This window comes from Strigops habroptila, chromosome 6, assembly GCF_004027225.2.
Source record: "Strigops habroptila isolate Jane chromosome 6, bStrHab1.2.pri, whole genome shotgun sequence".
Lineage (NCBI taxonomy): Eukaryota > Metazoa > Chordata > Aves > Psittaciformes > Psittacidae > Strigops > Strigops habroptila.
This window is the reverse complement of record NC_044282.2, coordinates 51,586,058-51,603,576: the sequence shown is the minus strand read 5'-3', so window position 1 is coordinate 51,603,576 and position 17,519 is coordinate 51,586,058. Positions and strand designations below refer to the sequence as shown.

General features: G+C 36.8%; 1 protein-coding gene across 6 annotated transcripts in view; it reads left to right on the top strand.

Annotated features, from left to right (window-relative positions):
* SMC6 (structural maintenance of chromosomes 6) overlaps positions 1 to 17,519 on the top strand; it is a 34,935-nt gene that overhangs the window by 5,146 nt on the left and 12,270 nt on the right. For all 6 annotated transcript variants that reach the window (XR_003992087.2, XM_030491054.2, XM_030491059.2 and 3 more), the window contains 17 exons: positions 250 to 367; positions 1,774 to 1,879; positions 3,069 to 3,205; positions 3,989 to 4,050; positions 4,741 to 4,821; positions 6,094 to 6,195; positions 6,362 to 6,481; positions 6,586 to 6,684; positions 7,785 to 7,931; positions 8,304 to 8,392; positions 8,787 to 8,951; positions 10,273 to 10,451; positions 11,366 to 11,567; positions 11,711 to 11,825; positions 13,931 to 14,091; positions 16,216 to 16,351; positions 17,273 to 17,353. Coding sequence is in view for 5 of the 6 variants with exons in the window: in XM_030491054.2 (XP_030346914.1) it covers positions 250 to 367; positions 1,774 to 1,879; positions 3,069 to 3,205; positions 3,989 to 4,050; positions 4,741 to 4,821; positions 6,094 to 6,195; positions 6,362 to 6,481; positions 6,586 to 6,684; positions 7,785 to 7,931; positions 8,304 to 8,392; positions 8,787 to 8,951; positions 10,273 to 10,451; positions 11,366 to 11,567; positions 11,711 to 11,825; positions 13,931 to 14,091; positions 16,216 to 16,351; positions 17,273 to 17,353 (2,100 nt within the window). In the remaining variant the exon portion in view is untranslated. The remainder of the gene's footprint in view (positions 1 to 249; positions 368 to 1,773; positions 1,880 to 3,068; positions 3,206 to 3,988; positions 4,051 to 4,740; positions 4,822 to 6,093; positions 6,196 to 6,361; positions 6,482 to 6,585; positions 6,685 to 7,784; positions 7,932 to 8,303; positions 8,393 to 8,786; positions 8,952 to 10,272; positions 10,452 to 11,365; positions 11,568 to 11,710; positions 11,826 to 13,930; positions 14,092 to 16,215; positions 16,352 to 17,272; positions 17,354 to 17,519) is intronic.

The following is a 17,519-nucleotide window of genomic DNA, read 5'->3' as shown; positions in this document are numbered from 1 at the left end:
ATAAGTTAGTTATGGGGAGAGCAATGTTACTACGGGTGAGCGATCAGCTTTGGTAACTGTTCCTCTTATTGCATAACTGCTGTGTAGCAAGCAAGTTTATAGTGTCATGAAACCTTTCTGATTTCCTCATAGCTTGTAACCATTGATGTTTTATATCATTCAGTCATTTGAATTCTCATTATATTTAAAATAGATTAACTGTATCATTAAAATGTATGCGTAACATCAGTTTTAATTGTTAATCTTCAGACTGAAGGGGAAGTTGGGATAATTGAAAGTATCCAGCTGAAGAACTTCATGTGCCATTCAATGTTGGGGCCTTTTCAGTTTGGATCAAATCTCAATTTTGTTGTTGGAAACAATGGAAGTAAGTATTAATTGCATAATTTATTTGCCAAAGAACCCTTGCGTTAATAATTTAGAAGGTGTAATTTTTATTTGAAAAAGAATTGCTGGCCATCTTTTATTAATGGAGATGGATTCACTTCTGGACTTTGGAACCACACGAGTCTATCCTAGTAGTTCAAGGCTGGTGAAAAGGTTAGCTCTTAAATTTGGAGATTTGCAAAAGATGCTGTGAATATAAATCTTTTCATAGCTAAATCATACATAAATTTTATATTTAAACTAAGTGTACTTATATGTGCATGTGTCCAAGTCCAAGCCCATCAGTGAAGGTGGTAGCATCTCTGGGACAATGTATTTAAGAAGGGGAAAAAGTTATTGTGCAACAGCAATTGCAGCAGGATCGAGGAGTGAGAATGTGTGAGAGAAACAGCCCTGCAGACACCCAGGCCAGTGAAGCAGGAGGGGAGGAGGTGTTTCAGGCGCCAGAGCAGAGATTGTCTGCAGCCCATGGTGCAGACCATGGTGAGGCAGACTGTTCCCCTGCAGTCCATGGATGTCCACAGTGAAGCAGATCTCCACCTGTAGCCCATGGAGGACCCCACGCTGGAGCAGGGGGATGCCTGAAGCACCCTGTAACCCTGTGGGAAGCTGGTGCTGGAGCAGGCTCCTGGCAGGGCCTGTGGCCCTGTGGAGAGAGGAGCCCATGCTGCAGCAGGTTTGCTGACAGGACTTGTGACCCTGTGAGGGACCCGTGCTGGAGCAGTCTGTTCCTGAAGGACTGCACCCATGGAAGGGACCCACATTGGAGCAGTCCATTGCTGAAGGACTGCGCTCTTGGAGGGGACCCACGCTGGAGCAGTTCATGAAGAACTGCAGCCTATGGGAAGGACTCACTTAGGAGAAGTTCATGGAGGACTGTCTCCTATGGGAGGGACCCCCATGCTGGAGCAAGGGAAGAGTGTGAGGGGTCCTCCCCTGAGGAGGAAGGAGCGGCAGAGACAACATGTGATGACCTGACCACAAACCCCATTCTCCCCCTTCCTGTGCTGCTGTAGGGGAGGTAGAAAAGTTGGGAGTGAAATTGAGCTGGGAAAGAAGGAAGGGGTGAGGGGAGATTCTTTCCTGCTGAGATAGGACATCTTGTTGAATGCAAATTGCTAAATAGAAGTAACAAAAATGTTTAATTTTTTTCTTTATTTTTTCTTCTTCTTTGTATTTTTTTTTTTTTTTTTTTTTTTTTAGGAGGAGCCTTGGAAATGGCAGATATTTTTATAGCATTATCACTATTTTACATGTTTGTTCAATAAGGACAGAATTTGTACTTTTAGTGCATAAATACATAAGCAGTCAAAAATCTGTAATATGGGTGAACTGGATAAAGAGTTACAAGAACTCCTTTAAAAAAATACAATGCTTGTTTTACAGGTGGAAAAAGTTCTGTATTAACTGCTCTTATTGTTGGACTTGGTGGAAAAGCCACTGCAACTAACAGAGGTTCCTCATTAAAAATGTTTGTTCGAGATGGGGAGACGTAAGTAAAACTGTTCTATTTTTAAGGTTGAACATGTTACAGTGATTGTGATTCAGGTTAGCTAATCAGTTTTCTGTTTTCGTTTGTTTTCTCTGTTGTCCTGCTGGATCTACCAGATTTGAATGAAAAGCAGAGCACTGAGGAGATCATATGTAAACAAAAAAAAATAATAATCCCCAAACCTACAAAAACAGATTAGAAATTTTAGCAGTAATTTACCAGTAGTATACCACTGTCTGTGAACTAACTAACAGTGATATGTCCTGCATGTTGCCCAGTCCTTGTGTATTAGTTCCACTAGGCACTTGAGTATCCTACAGAACAATTGAGTTGATTGCAAAAAATTCTACAGAAACTAGTTATCATTGTCATGCAAAGAGTGAGGATAATTCTTTTTCTTTCTTTCTGGTGATATGCCTGAATATACAATATAAAGACCTTGACATACAGGTGGATTATTAAACGTTCATAAAGTGGATTCATGTTTGCTGCAAGAGTGGATAACAAGTTTAGGGTAATCAATAAAAAGATAGGAGAGGAGGTTTAAAAGTTTACGTTTACATGAAGCTGTAACTAAAAGCCCCAGGCTTTTCCTTTCAGAGGTGCTGGAGTAAAATTGTTGGCAGTGTGTAATAGCTTAATGCTTCAGCATTCACTTGAGAAGCAGAAAATATGAATTCAGAACTGAAACCACATCTCATCTTTTGTAAAAGAACGCTTAAGCATTCAGCTATAGATTACTTTGGTTAGAGATGGCTGTAGAAGCAAAGCAACTATTTCTACTGGAAGCCAGGTTCGGGACAGGAGAACTATGAAAATGCAACTTGATTCTGCAACCTAGAGATAGGGGCACTCAGGTGAGAAGGGAAGGCAGGGGAAATCTCCTCTTGCAACTGTTAGCTTTTGGGTCATAATTTATTTGAAGCATAGAAGGTGCAAAGAGGTCAGTGTGAGGCAGACTTTCTGGCCATGTGTATTTGATGCTGATTTGGCTCAAACAACATAAATATGTCTTGTTCTGATTGGTCCTATGACTGACTTCCTGCTGTGACCTGTGTAAGACAGGACAATTTTTGTGGAAAATTAGAATGTTCTGAAGTTGCTTTTTCTTTTTTTTTTTTTTTTTTTTTTTAAAGTTTGGAACAAATTTCAGTTCTCTTTTATAAATTTTTTCTTTTTTTTTTTTTAGTTCTGCAGATATTTCCATAACCTTGCGAAACCAAGGTAGAGATGCATTTAAACCAGAAGCGTATGGTAGCTCTATTATTGTGAATCAGCACATTAATCTGGATGGAAGCAGAAGTTACAGACTGAAAAGCAAATCTGGTTGGTGGTGGTTTGTTTTGTTCTCAGTCTTGGAAGGTCTTTGAAAGTTTTCATTGCTTTGAATGCCTTGATGTTAGTAAAGCACAGAATCACAGAATGATTTGGGCTGGAAGGGACCTTAAAGCTCATCTAGTTCCAACCCCCCTGCCATGGACAGGGACACCTTCCTCTAGACCAGGTTGCTCAAGGCCCTGCCCAACCTGGCCTTGAACACTGCCGGGGATGGGGCAGCCACAGCTCCTCTGGGCAACCTGTGCCAGTGGCTCACTTGTGAAGAACTTCTTCCTAAAGTCTAATCTAAATCTCCCCTCTAAAGGATGGTGTTTCTCATTTTATTCATCATTGAAGGATGATGATGAAGTTGTCTTATTTTTTTTTTTTGTGTGTGTGTTTACTTTAGACTAAGAATATTTTTGCATGTCAAAAGCAGTTGTGTCAAGTTTTGCATGATGTGAAGTCATACATTATTTGTCTTTATCAAAATGCTTGTGTGATGAGGCTGAACGTTTTAGCCTTTTTGGGTTTTTGTTGAACTTGCTGGCTTAAATTCTGCCACAGAGGATTTATGAGGAAGGACTTTCTGTACGAATGAAAATATACTGGAAAAAATAAAACCCAAGCCAAACAGTGTTTCTCATTTAGGAGAAACTTACAAATTACAAAAAATACTAATCTAATTTTTTACATTTACTAAGAACCCCTAGATTAAACAAGAGGCTAGGGAATTATACATCTCTCTACTTTGGATCTATTAGTATTTTTTCCTTTTTTTTTTACCATTAGGGACCTTAATTTCATCAAAGAAAGAGGAACTCATAGGAATACTGGATCACTTTAATATACAGGTAATTGTTATAGTGTTTAAGTTCTGTGCGGTTTAAGACATCAGCACGTGATGTTATAATTCAATTAAAAAGCAGTGTTCCATTTCATTAAATGGAGGTTCACCTTTTCCATTTTCTTTCATCAAATGCAATGGCAAAAGAAAACTGAAATTTCAACCTCATGCAATGCAGAATAATATTCTGAGACAGATAAATATTTTATATCGTCTGTGAATTGTGAGTCATGTATGCTGTTAATGAAAGTTTTAGCATATTTAGGTTTCTTTCATGCCTGGAGCTTTGGGGTTTTTTTTCCTGCTCATTGCTTCAGGTTTTGCTGTTGCAGAAATTTGAGTGTGTTTTTGCTGCTTAAGTGATGAAGGAAAGATTGGGTAGTGCACATGAAGTGGAAAATATTCAACATACTCAGCCTTTCAAATAATACAGAGTTCTGTTAGAATGTATTGATTTTTGTGTTGTGGCAACTTCTGTAACAATACATAGGACGATTCATTGCATGTAATGCAATACTTTGATCATTGGACAAAATTTCTAGTGCTGGTGTTATTGAATGGAAAAAGAGGCACTGTCATTCTACAAATCAGTTATCCTCCTGGAAACAGTTCCTTAGTTGTCCTTGTTGTGGTTCTAATTTATACTTGATGGAAACTTTTTTACTTAAAATAAAATGAAAGTAATTTATTTTTACAGGTAGATAATCCTGTGTCTGTTTTAACCCAAGAAATGAGTAAGCATTTTTTACAGTCTAAAAATGAAGGTGACAAATACAAGGTAAGAAAAATAACCATTTTGATTAAACATTAAAATACTGATTTCAAATTTTTAGAGGTGGCATTTAGAGAGAAAAAAAAGAAATCAGAATTCTTAATTTTAATGATCTGTTGTGGGTTAACTTGGGTAAGCAGCTAAGCACCACGCAGCTACTCAGTCACTTCCCTTGCCTGCTGCCTGCTGCTTGCGATGGGGGAAAAGGAAAGGAAGAGTAAAGGCAGAAGATTTGTGGGTTGAGATAAAAATTGTCTAAAAAATGAAAGAAAAGGTGAAAGAGGAGAGAAAAAGGCAGAACAAAACAAGAGCTCCAAAGGCAATCACTCACCACCTCCCGTGGGTAGACTGATGCCCAGCCAGTTCTGGAGCCAGAAATGTCTTCCCCCTAAATCCTCTCCTCTCCCTTTTTATTACTAAGCCTGATTATGCTGATTTTGGCTGGGATAGAGTTAACTTTCTTCACCATGTTAACTTTCTTCACATGGTAAGGGGCTATGTTTTGGGTTTGTGTTGAAAACATTCAAAGATGGGGGAAGAAAGAAAAGGGAAATTTTCAGAGTGATGACGTTTGTCTTCCCAAGTCACTGTTATGCGTGACGAAGCCCTGCTGTCCTGGAGATGGCTGGAGACCTGCCTGCTGATGGGAGGAGGTGAACAAATTCCTCGTTTGGCTTTGCTTGTGTGCACAACTTTTGCTTTATTAAAATGTTTTTATCTCAACATAGATTTTCGTACTTTCACCCTTGCAGTTCTCTTCCCCATCCCACTGGGGGGGACTGAGAGAGTGGTTGGGATTAAACCACGACAGTGATGTTTTATGGGATTGTATATCTCTTTGGTTAGTTGGAGGTCATCTGCCTGGTTGTATCCCCTCCCAACCTCTTGCACAACCTGCCACTGTCTTCACTAGGAGGGCAGTGTTACCAGCATTGTTTTGGTCACACATCTAAAACACAGCAACGTAACAGTTGCTGTGAAGAAACTTAACTCCATCCCAGCCAGACCCAGTACACTGTCTGGCTGTAGCAGTCATCCACTTGCAAAACCAATTTTTTTTTAAGTTTCTTTTCTACAAAGACATCAGTAAATTTAAAAAAAATCTTAGGACACTGCTGAGTTAGTTCATTATTCAGAAATACCTCACCAGTTGTTTTACTTTGGGAATCATTCAGCATATGTAGAGGTTGGGATGAGTGGTCTGTCTTTGGTAATTATTCAGAGTTCACTTAGCTAAGCTGCTGTATCTGACATCTGCATCTTTTTATTTCTTCTAAGTTTTTTATGAAGGCAACTCAGTTGGAACAAATGAAAGAAGATTATTCATCTATTATGAAAACTAAAGAAAATACATGTATTCAGATAGAACAAGGTGTAGAGGTACGTAAAGTTAAAATAATTATTAGTACAGATCTGAGCATGGAAATAACTATAGGAGTTAAACTTCATTGTTTTGATTTGGTTAGGTATCAGAGACATGGAATTAAAAAAAAAATGAAGTCTTTCCAATGTTTCATATTGAACCTCTCTTTTTATTTTTTTTAAGCGTCTTCAAGAACTTAAGCAGCTTTATTGTGAAAAAAAGGAACATTACAAAAGCATTGGGTTTGTGAATGATATGCGAAATCATCTTGAAGATTTAAAACATAAAATGGCATGGGCAGTGGTAAATATCTTGTTCAAATATGTTTCCTCATATGAAACGTACTTTCAATTATTCCTACTCTGCTGTGGATGTTCTAATAGATCCTAATCCATGCTTCCATTTAGGTGGGTGAGATGGAAAAAGAAATTCAGCCAATCAGAGAATTCATCACAGCTGAAGAAGGAAATACGGAGAAGTTTGTTCAGAAGCTAGAAGAATGCCAAGTACATACATGGTTTAAACCATACGTCACTCTAGTTTTGGCTCCTTGACTCAAGAATAAAAATAATTAGACTATGATTGTCCTTTAGTTTGTAAGCTATTGAAACTGGCCATCTTAGCTTTCCACAAGCAGCTAAGAGCATTCCCATGAATACAGTTTTTTAGCCATCTAAAACTTAACAGTAATATTCACTTTCCACATTTCACTGGATAATAAAATTAGGACATTTTGTTTTCTGTTGTTTAGTGGGGTATGTGTGTATGGTTTTCATGCTGATACTTTTGTTTCAGGTAAGGGCTATATTATTTTGACTGGGGGTTTGGGATGACTTAGCATTGCATATACCAGTGAAATTAATCTAGTAATTCCACTTTTACTGTTGAGAGTACTTACTTGATGCCTATTTCTGTAATGTTGGAGTGTCTTTCAGAGATCTGTCATGTAGGTTTTCTTGGGTATCATTGCCTGTAGAAAAGATCAGTGCCTGATTTCAGGAGACAATTGGAAATTTAATAGACTCTTTGGATGTTACTTAAGACTTCTGTAGGTAGCAAGAAAGAATACTTTTGCCCAACAGTCAGATTCGCATTTGATTTATATTTTTTCTGAGTTGGCACTCATTTTTCATTGTTTTTTGGTTTTTTTTTTTTTTTTTTAATATTAAAAAAAAGATAGAATTTTTTTTTTTTTTTTTTTTTTTTACTATTAAGGTATTTTTACTTTATGGCCAAACATGTCTATGTAGTATTGAAGGAACATTGTCCAGATACTGGTTTCACTTCTTTCTGTGTCATGGTCCTTGACCTTATTGCATTGAGTCTTGTTTGACTCAGGACCATGAATTAGAAAAGAAGATCGCTCTTTTCTTCACAGATTTGGTACCCTGTTGGTTTTCTGAGAATGTTCCTTTGTGAGTGTTCATCACAGCATACCCACAGTGGCAATGACTTGCCTTATTATATTTTACCAAAAAAAAAAAACAAGAGCAAATGAGACGTCACACGGATTCTTTTGAGTGATACTTCTTCTGTAGCATTAAGAAGTTTTGAAGAAAATTTTGCCTCATTACTACTTGTCTGTCATTCTCTTATTGCACCAAAGGTAAAAGTGAACGAAGCAGAAGAAAAGTATAACGCAATACAAGACAAGTTAATAAGGATAAATGAAGAAGCACAAGCCCTGCATCCTCAGTGTACTTCTTTGAAGGCTGATGTGCAGGCAAGAAGAAAAGCAGTCAATGAAACTGAGGTAGGCAAAAAGAACTTTCAAAGTTCATACCACTTCAAGGTTTTAATCTTGTCCATGCTCTATCTGTATGTAGTTCTCCATCTGTGTTTAGGCTTAGTGCAGTTCAAAATAGGTGCGGTATCCTGCCTGCATTGCAAGTAGTTAAAGCACATGGGGTTTATATCTTTACACAGGTGTTAAGCAGTTTTAAGCTTAGGTCAAAATAAATATGATTCAAGTTAACTGTGTTATTCCTTTTTCACATTCTTGAAATTCAAGTTATGGTTGTCTGTTCTGATGCAGTTCAGTGTTTATTTACTCAAAACCATAGTTACTTTTGAAATTATTTCTTGCTGCTATTCATTAAACTACTGTATCCTATTTCCTTCATAGGTAGTTTATAATCGTTTCAAAACTGAGTTGAAACGTCTGGAAAAAGATGATGAACAGTTACGTAAACGAATTGCAGAACTGAAAAGCAGGTAAATACAGATACGGTGATCACAGTGTATGTTTATTAAGGTATAGGTATGCAGGGAGTGAGCTCTTCTAATTAATGAGAAAGTCTGCAGTCACAGAAAATATTTGTTTAAACTTAAGGTGGGTCCAGTTAAACATTTAAATGTTTCTGATCCTGCTTCTTTGCATTCCAGGATTTTTACTAGAAAGTGATGAAGTAATTGGGTGGGAAAAAAACATTTTTTGTTGGTGAGAATGTACGTTTTCTAGGTTCCATGCTGTTGCAAACCAAATCTATCTTAAATTAAATGTAATAGAATGTAACAAGGGGGAGTTTTGTACTTACAAATTAAAAGAAATCATGTACTTATAAATCATCAGTGTGGTTTTAAAATATTGTCGCATGATCTTTCCTAGTGCTAATCACATTTCAGAGCCTAAAAAATTGGAAAGACAAAGGAAAATCACACGCTTAAGGGAACAGTTAAAGGCATTCCATGATGAAGAAATAATGATTGGTCAACAGATGGATCAGTTTCAGCAGGCTATATATAAGTGTAAGGAAGAACATGCTAGACTTATGTAAGTAATGCTTTTTGAATGTAACTTTTCCTTTGTTTCAAGTTATAAGAGATCCCTTCTTAAGTACCTGCATTCCCTCATTCCCTGAGGTATTAGACTTCAGTTCCTCCTCCACAGTTTATCTTAGGACTTGCTAAACTTTTGTCTTTGGCACACAGTGACTTAATTTAGAAACTTGGAAAATGGAGAAAACTGTTTCGTCATTAAAGTTGAAAGCTATTACTAATTTAAAGCCTAATAAAAATTCATAATGTCAGTTTAATGCCCTTCTTTCTTTCTCCCACCATCTGTCCCTTATTCTCTTATCCTCGTATAGGTAGACTAGGATTTAATATTTTTTCATGTTGTTTATTACACTAATACATCCTGATATGATGTCACAAGATATAGAACACAATAAAAACAAATAGATACACTATGGGGTAATTTGTCTATAGTTAAAGGCAAATTCATGGAGACTTTGAAGCAAATGGTTCAAATACCAATTTAGCCCATACCTGAGGGAGGAAAACAAAGCACTCTTTGGCTTTGATTTGGAAACCTGAACTTGAACAGTGATTGCTAGAGGGAATTGTGCTGATGTCTGTAATCAGTTTGAGTATTTGAAGGGTGGCTGCAAAGAAGAGAGAGAGGGAGAGTCCCTTTTTAAACGGAGTCAAATGGAAAAGGTGAGGGGTAGTGGGCATGAGTTACTCTTTGGGAGATTCCAACTGGACACAAGAGGAAACTTTTTTCACAATTAGAACAAGCAGCCATTGGAAAAATCTCCCCAGGGAAGTGGTGGACTCCAAATATTGAATACTTTTAAGATTAGTCTGAACAGGGTGCTGGGACATCTAGTCTAAGTCATGCTTTGTCTAGAAAGGTTGGACCAGATGACCCTTGAGGTACTTTCCAACATGGTATTGTATGATTATTCTATGTTTTATTGTATTAAGAGATTTGAAAATTATTGCTTATTGCACTTGATGCATTAGATTAAATGTCTTTTATGGATTACTGTAACCAGCAATTATTTTGTGTTCTCTTGAAGACCTTTTGTAGAAGACAGTAAAATTGAAGTCTATAAATAGAAATAAAATAAATTTATTATAAGTTGTTAGAAATAGTCTTGTAAAACTAGTTGCAAAGTAGTAATTTGCTTGCTTTTTTTTTTGTCTCATGTTCTTTAAATCATAAAAATATCGTGTGTAGTTAGCTGTACATTGGAATGTTGAGGCCTCGATACACTGTCCTATTAGTATTCAAAAATAAGACTTTTTTTTTTTTTTAATTAAGGCTTCATAAGCTGTTGCTACTGAAAAAAATTCTATTCTCGTAGGAAAGGCGGCTGTGATTTGAAACAAGCACTGGATGCCAAGCAGAAACAGCTGAGAGAGTTGAAAGATAGTAAAACAAATACCTTTAGAAGATTTGGACCACATATACCAGCATTTCTTGAAGAAGTTGAAAGAGCCTATAAGCAAGGGCGCTTTAAACACAAACCTATTGGACCTTTAGGTAAGAATGACTGCTGTACGTTATCTTTCATTTCTGTCCTTTTTATCACATGAACTAGCGAGCGTCTACTATTTTTTCCTCATTTTCCAACTGTTTTTGTTAAGGTGTTTTATGTAGTTATGATGTTAAACTTTCAATGCACCTCTCTGACTCTCCCATACCCTCTAAGTATCAGACCTCTGTGCTTTGGCCGTTTGTTCCTTGGTGGATAGCACTGTCCAGCTTTTGGACAAATTCTGTTCAAAATGTCCAGTGGCTGACTTGTGGGCTTGTCAAACTTGAGATACTTGGGATGGAGCAAGTCAGGCAGAAGCAACTGAGATTTTCTTGGGAAGTTTGGTTTAATTGGTTTGTTGACCAGCCCTTACAGTGACTGCTATTTTCAGTTTGTGAATGGGAGTAGTGGTTTCAGCATATTCTGGGTGTAAGTGTAAAGGCCAAGTACTGAAGCAGTTCAAGATGGGAATGTGCAAACACATACTGCTGAAGACAGGCGGTATAACGGAAATCTTCATGTTTGTTTAACTTGCAGCTTAGGTGTTCCTCTGCCTTCACCTGTAAAGCATTAAATTGTTGATAAGCAGTCTTTGCCTTGATTGATATACTTCTGCTGAGCTGCTGTAGACTTGGTACCTTAATAGTGACCTGTCAAAGAAGAAAATGTAGGCCTCCAAATATATATGTGTCTATAGGAAGAGAAATTATATGTCTGTTCTCAGGGTAGATTGTCTGCTGTGGAGTTTTTTAGTTAACTGTTCAATTTTAATTTTTTATTCTTGTAAGAAAGGTTTATTTTAGATTCCTAAAAAAACCCATAATGCAACAAAATAAAAACCTAGAGTTGTAAAAGTGCACTACTGGATGATCTGTTATGGAACACAGCTTCTAAAGCCTTGTCTCTTATGTTTATTTAGGTGCTTTCATTCATCCAAAAGATGCTGAACTGACCTTGGCTGTTGAATCTTGTTTAAAGAGCCTAGTTCAGGCATTTTGCTGTGACAATCACAGTGATGAAAAAACTCTTCAGCAACTGATGTCAAAATATTATCCACGTGATTTTAGACCTCAAATAATTGTAAATAAATTTCAGAGTAAAGTTTATGATGTTAGGCACAGGTAAGTTTTATGTTTCGAATTTTATTGCTTAGCCTTTATGGTTCACATTATTGTTAATTGAAAAAAACCATTATTTTACTTTATTTATTTTTAAGAATCTCATGTTAGCTTTATGAATGTTTTTTTTTCCTCCTTTTCTTCAGAGGAGTCCATCATCCAGAATTCCCATCAGTTCTCACAGCACTGGAAATAGATCATGCAGTGGTTGCCAATTGTTTGATCGATGTGAGGGGTATAGAAACAATCCTGCTGATTAAAGTAAGGCTCTATACTCTCTATTGGTCTTTAAAGAAAAGTGTTTTCTCTTTGTGTGGAGCATATTCAATACTTTCACTGATAGTGTCTGTAATGGACAAGAGAGGTAGAGAAAGGGTTGTTTTTTTTTTTTTTTTTTACTTCCCCCCCGAGGAGAGGTAAGGGCCCTGATGGCTCAGTAGACCCCAACTGTATCAGTTATGAATGTTACAGTGCGGAGCACAGACATGTATGTAACCACTGGAAGGCTCCAAGGCCCTCTTGGGATTAAATGAACTGTCAGTATCCCAATCCAAGCGTTGTTTTCTGTCATGGGTGGGACAGACTAAAGTGGCATCCCATAGTGGATTTAGATAGTGGGATTTATTTAAGAATCAGTAAGGTTAGAGCTTTTACCCTTGTTTCCACACACTTTTACTTGTTTCCCTGCCCTTCCCAACACTACCTTCATAGGTCTCAACTTCTGTCTCCAGTAGGCAGACCGCTGCTGGTCATGAGACAGCTGCGCACAGATAGATGTTTGGACTATTACTGGCCAAACAAGGGCATTCTCTGGGATTTGTCTCCACATACCTCTCCCTGTGTGTTTCCAGGATTATCTTTGTTCCTGGTGTGTTCACCACCACCTCTTTGGGCCACTAAGCGGTCTAGTTTCCCATCTAGTCCATGTATGTGTAATCAGCCTCCTAACTGCCATTTCTGTCTCATTTCTGTTAATTGGTGGGTTCAGGATGTGTCAGTTCGTGTAGTTTCAACCAGCCCCTACCAGTTGTACCTAGCAACTTGTAGCTAGGCACCAGTTGTAACCGTAGTAGACTTATGTTTGAAAGTTCAAAAATTCCCTTTCCACAGCTACCTGCTCGTGTGAAATTATCAGCCACCTGTGAGCATTCACAGCCTAACTTATTTTTCATCTACCACAACAACCAGAGGCCTTTAGACTCTGCAGTGTTAAAGCATTTTAGAATAGAGAGTGCAAAGAAACATGGTTATGGATAGAGTCTGGTAAAATAAAAGAATAGCAATAAACAGTTACTAAGTATGATTTGAGTGAGGTGACTAGCAATTGATGTTGAATTAAGTTGACATTATTTTGATAAGAATCTATTTTTTGATCACCGTAAAAACACATTAATAAGCTGTTTTCTGCCACGATACGATTTCTGATCTTAATTGATTTTTGATTTTCTGTTACGACTGAAGATACCAATGTGTGTATTTTTATTTGAAGAAAGCAGGATATTCTATAAACAGCAGAACTAATAATACTTACTTTTGTGGATTTTGTTTTTCTCCAAATCCACTTGTCCCAGTTTTTCCTCTGACAGTCCTACTGAAAAAGAGACAGTTTATGCTCTGTCTAGTGCAGAGCCGACTGACTGTTTATCAAGCATGACTGTTAATGAATGGGAAACATAACAGCTGAACTTTTTAGGCTTTTCTCATGGCAGGAATGCTAGTTTTGTTCTTCTCTCTCTGCTTTACCTAACCACTGATTTTCATAATGTTACTGTCTTTGAGCCTTACCTGAGTAAGTTCAACTGAATCTGAAAGAAGTTGAATTGGTATTGTGTGGAAGAAATAATACTTCTGAATGGATAACATGATTGCCTTGGACAAAGGCACTTGTGACTATTTAGTCTGGCACTGGCAATATCTTTTATACCAGCATGTTTCCCCAAACTTTAATTGAATGTTGTTTGTACTCCACAGCTTGCTTTGGAAAATTGTTTCCTGTATGTGCATTTCACTTTTCATAAATACAGCTGTGCATAGCGACCTTTCAGTTAGTGAGTTTGGTTTTTTTACCCATGGCGAATTATAAGGAACTAGACTGCAGAACTTACAACGTAGATAAATTTCTAATAGAATAAAAGAAATGGGCAGCTAAACTGAGTGGGTTTTGAGAAACATAAACATCTTAGTCAATTAAGAAAAGCAGGTTCTTCACATTATAGATTTTTTTACATGCTTCGATCACTGTATTTCTTCTTTCTCATTAGGATTTGAAATTATTTCCGGGTGAGAACTTCTAGACAAGTTTTAAATTGATATCTTTAATTACGGTTGCTTTTCCATTGGTATGATAAGGCCATTGTCTTTTTCAGAGTAGCCGTAAAGCTCGTGAAGTAATGCAGCTTAATCGGCCCCCAAAAAACTGTAGAGAAGCTTTCACTGCTGAAGGTGATCAAGTGTTTGAAAGACGGTATTACTCTTCTGCTTACATCAGACCTAAGTTCCTAAGCAAAGATGTTGAAACAGAAATAAGGTTAGCATCTTGTAATTTTGTATTTGTGAAAAGCACACTTGTTGACTTATATAGTGGAATTGCATATTTGTCTATTTGCATGTGCACTACTCTCTAGTCTACAATTTCTTTCTGAGATTCTTTGCTTCTTCTCTGAGAATTATGGAAAACACGGTTGAAGGAGGTGATCCTGCCCCTCTACTCTGCTCTCGTGAGACCTCACTTGGAGTACTGTGTACAGTTCTGGTGTCCTCAACATAAAAAGGACATGGAGCTGTTGGAGCGAGTCCAGAGGAGGGCCACGAGGATGATAAGAGGGCTGGAGCACCTCCCATATGAAGACAGGCTGAGAAAGTTGGGGCTGTTCAGCCTGGAGAAGAGAAGGCTGCGTGGTGACCTCATAGCAGCCTTCCAGTATCTGAAGGGGGTCTACAAGGATGCTGGGGAGGGACTCTTCCTTAGGGACTGTAGTGGTAGGACAAGGGGTAATGCGTTCAAACTTAAACAGGGGAAGTTTAGATTAGATATAAGGAAGAAGTTCTTTCCAGTGAGGGTGGTGAAGCACTGGAATGGGTTGCCCAGGGAGGTTGTGGATGTTCCATCCCTGGCAGTGTTCAAGGCCAGGTTGGACAGAGTCTTGGACCACGTGGTTTAGGGCAAGGTGTCCCTGCCCATGGCAGGGGGGTTGGAACTAGATGATCTTAAGGTCCTTTCCAACCCTTATGATTCTATGATTCTATGATTGGTACAAACCTGAGTTATACCTAGACACTTTGCAACTCGTGGCATGTAAATATTGCCCAGCAAGCAGGGATTTGCTGTCCTGAATACTCCAGGATATCTAGCTACCTTTGTTTTTATTTTGTTTGCTGAAAAAGAGCATGGAATCAACGATGGGTTTTTTTTTTATTTTTTATTTTTTTTTTAATCAAATACCTGAATGATGGTATTGTAGTTTACTGCAAAGGAGGCTGATTTTTTCAAACCAAAAATGCGTTGGTACACGTAATCCTACTGGTTTCAAACTTTTCATCTGTATTTTCTAAAGCTTTTGATTTCACTCACGGTAGATACCTCTGGTAAACTTCACTCCCCTGCCGTTTTTATTTTCTCATTACTTTCAAAATGGTAGTTTAAACAGCCAAATATATTTCAGAGTTTACAAACTTGAACTGTCACTAAGCAAACTGGTGACATTAGGATACTTTTATTTTGATGCTTAGATTGTATTACAGATGTATTAAGTAAATATTTTGATTTTAGTGTTAATAGCTGATAGTGTAGACTGAATTGAATGTCAAAAATTTATTTCTGTAAACTCCCAAAGTTTTAAATATGTCAGCTAACTATACTTTCTTTGTGTGAGTGTATAATGAACTTCACTCCGAGATTATCTTAAATGTTATAGGTCTTTCATTCCCAGTGTTGCTATGGGGAATGGTATAGGCCACTTAAAAAGGGAAAAATGTCTTTCTGTTCCCCTATCCCCCTTCAGAACTTACCCTAAAGCGATGACACATTTCTCTGGATTAGTATATGCAATTTATTAAACACCAATTCTGGGATCAGACTTAATCAGTTCTCTTAATGCAACTATAACAAAAGTTGGATTAAACACTTGTATTAAGATAATTTTTTTTTTTTACTGTAATATCAGTAAAGCTTCCCCTTTCTTTTGCAGGGGTGAAAGACACTATGAAAGTTTTGCCATCTATAAATAGCAATCAAAAATAGCTTTGCTTTGCATTTCAATTATTTTGACTGGAAGTGGAAAGTACAAACCGTTTGTTTTCTCTGAAGATGCAGTAATACTTTTAGAAGTAACACCACTGCTTAGTTCAGACATATGGCCTGTTTGTATAAATTGCTGACAGAGGTTACAGATGGTTTAAATAACATGAATGATTTATCCACCAGGCGTTGAAGTAGGACCATCAAGCAGCAATCTGCTTTGGTGTTTCTTTACTGATAGTTAAAACCATTCAATGCATAACAAACTTGACATTTTTATTTATTCTTTTTTTATAGGAGCATATTTTCACCCTTTGTCTTGTCATGGATTTAATTTTTATTGGTGTATTTCTGTGTGTGTATGTGATAATATCTGTAATATATATAATAACTCAATATTACTTTTTAATAAAGTCACGTGGAGAAAGAGATTGAAAGCAAAAAGGCGCATTTGACTGCATCTCAGCAACATTTATATTCCATTCAAAATGAGATTAGGCAGAATGAAGATCATCTGCAAGGTCATCGACAACACCAAAAAAAACTACAGGTAAAAATAAGTACAGTGTCAGCTTTTAGAAATTGTTTAGTCTTTCTCTATTTAATCTTGACTTCTGCAATATATTTTGAGTGGATGAAAATTTTTAATCTTTATCCTTATTTTTGTTTGCTTTTATATGGTTTGCCTTTGTAGTATGCTTTCATCCCTTAGGACAGAATGATAGAGGCTATATCAGTCCCAGTGTATGCTTTTGATTCTGCATGGTATCTTTTTTGTTTCTACGTCTTCCCCCCTTTGTGCTAAATCTCACAAATTTCTACTGCTTTCTTTTGACACAAATAAGAAGTTGCTGCAATATTTAATCCAAGCTTTTCCCCCTTCTTTATTTCTGTTGAACCTTGCCTCTTCATTCCCAGAATCTTATTTTTCTTCATGGTCTTCATTTATATTCTTAACCCATTTTAATATGCTGAGTATTTCACTGTTATGTTTTCTTAATTTTAATTTCTTTATAAACCATTTTAACACCTATTAGTCTTCTTTCTTTGCTTTCCAGTACTTCTAGGTAGGATATATATTTGTGGTGGCCAGTGATGTTGCAGATAGGCAGTATAAGCTAACACATAGTATATAAGGTTATGTTTATTAAATTACAAATAAGAAACAGCAAAAAACCTGTCATGTGGACATAACTTGCTGAAGATAAATATTTGAAGGAAAAAATAAATATATTCAGTTGTCATGTTGAATGCAAATACAATAATAACTTAATAATTTAAAATGCATGGGACTTTCAGAACAAGTTTTATCTTATAAAAATGGATTCCATAGGTAATTGGAAAGAGTGCTATCTTTGTGAGCACTAATGAAACTAAAGGGCCAAATATCTTGCTGTGTTGACTTAAATGAACAAATGGGAACTTTCCTTTTAGATAAGCTTAAGAATATTTAGTTTCTTTTTCTTTTCAGATAAAAGTACGAACAACAAATGCAGAAATAGCAGATCTTGAAAATATGGAAGAACACCAGTCAGTGGACATCCGTACATTAGTAAGAAAAGATTATCAAATTATGTCCAGTAATGATATGAAACAATGTCTTTTAATTTTGGTAGGGTTTCAAAATAAGCAAATAAGGTAGATTTTTCAATAGCATACTATTTGAATAAATAGTGAAGAATGTAACACACTGCCATAAATGTAAACATTCTCTAATG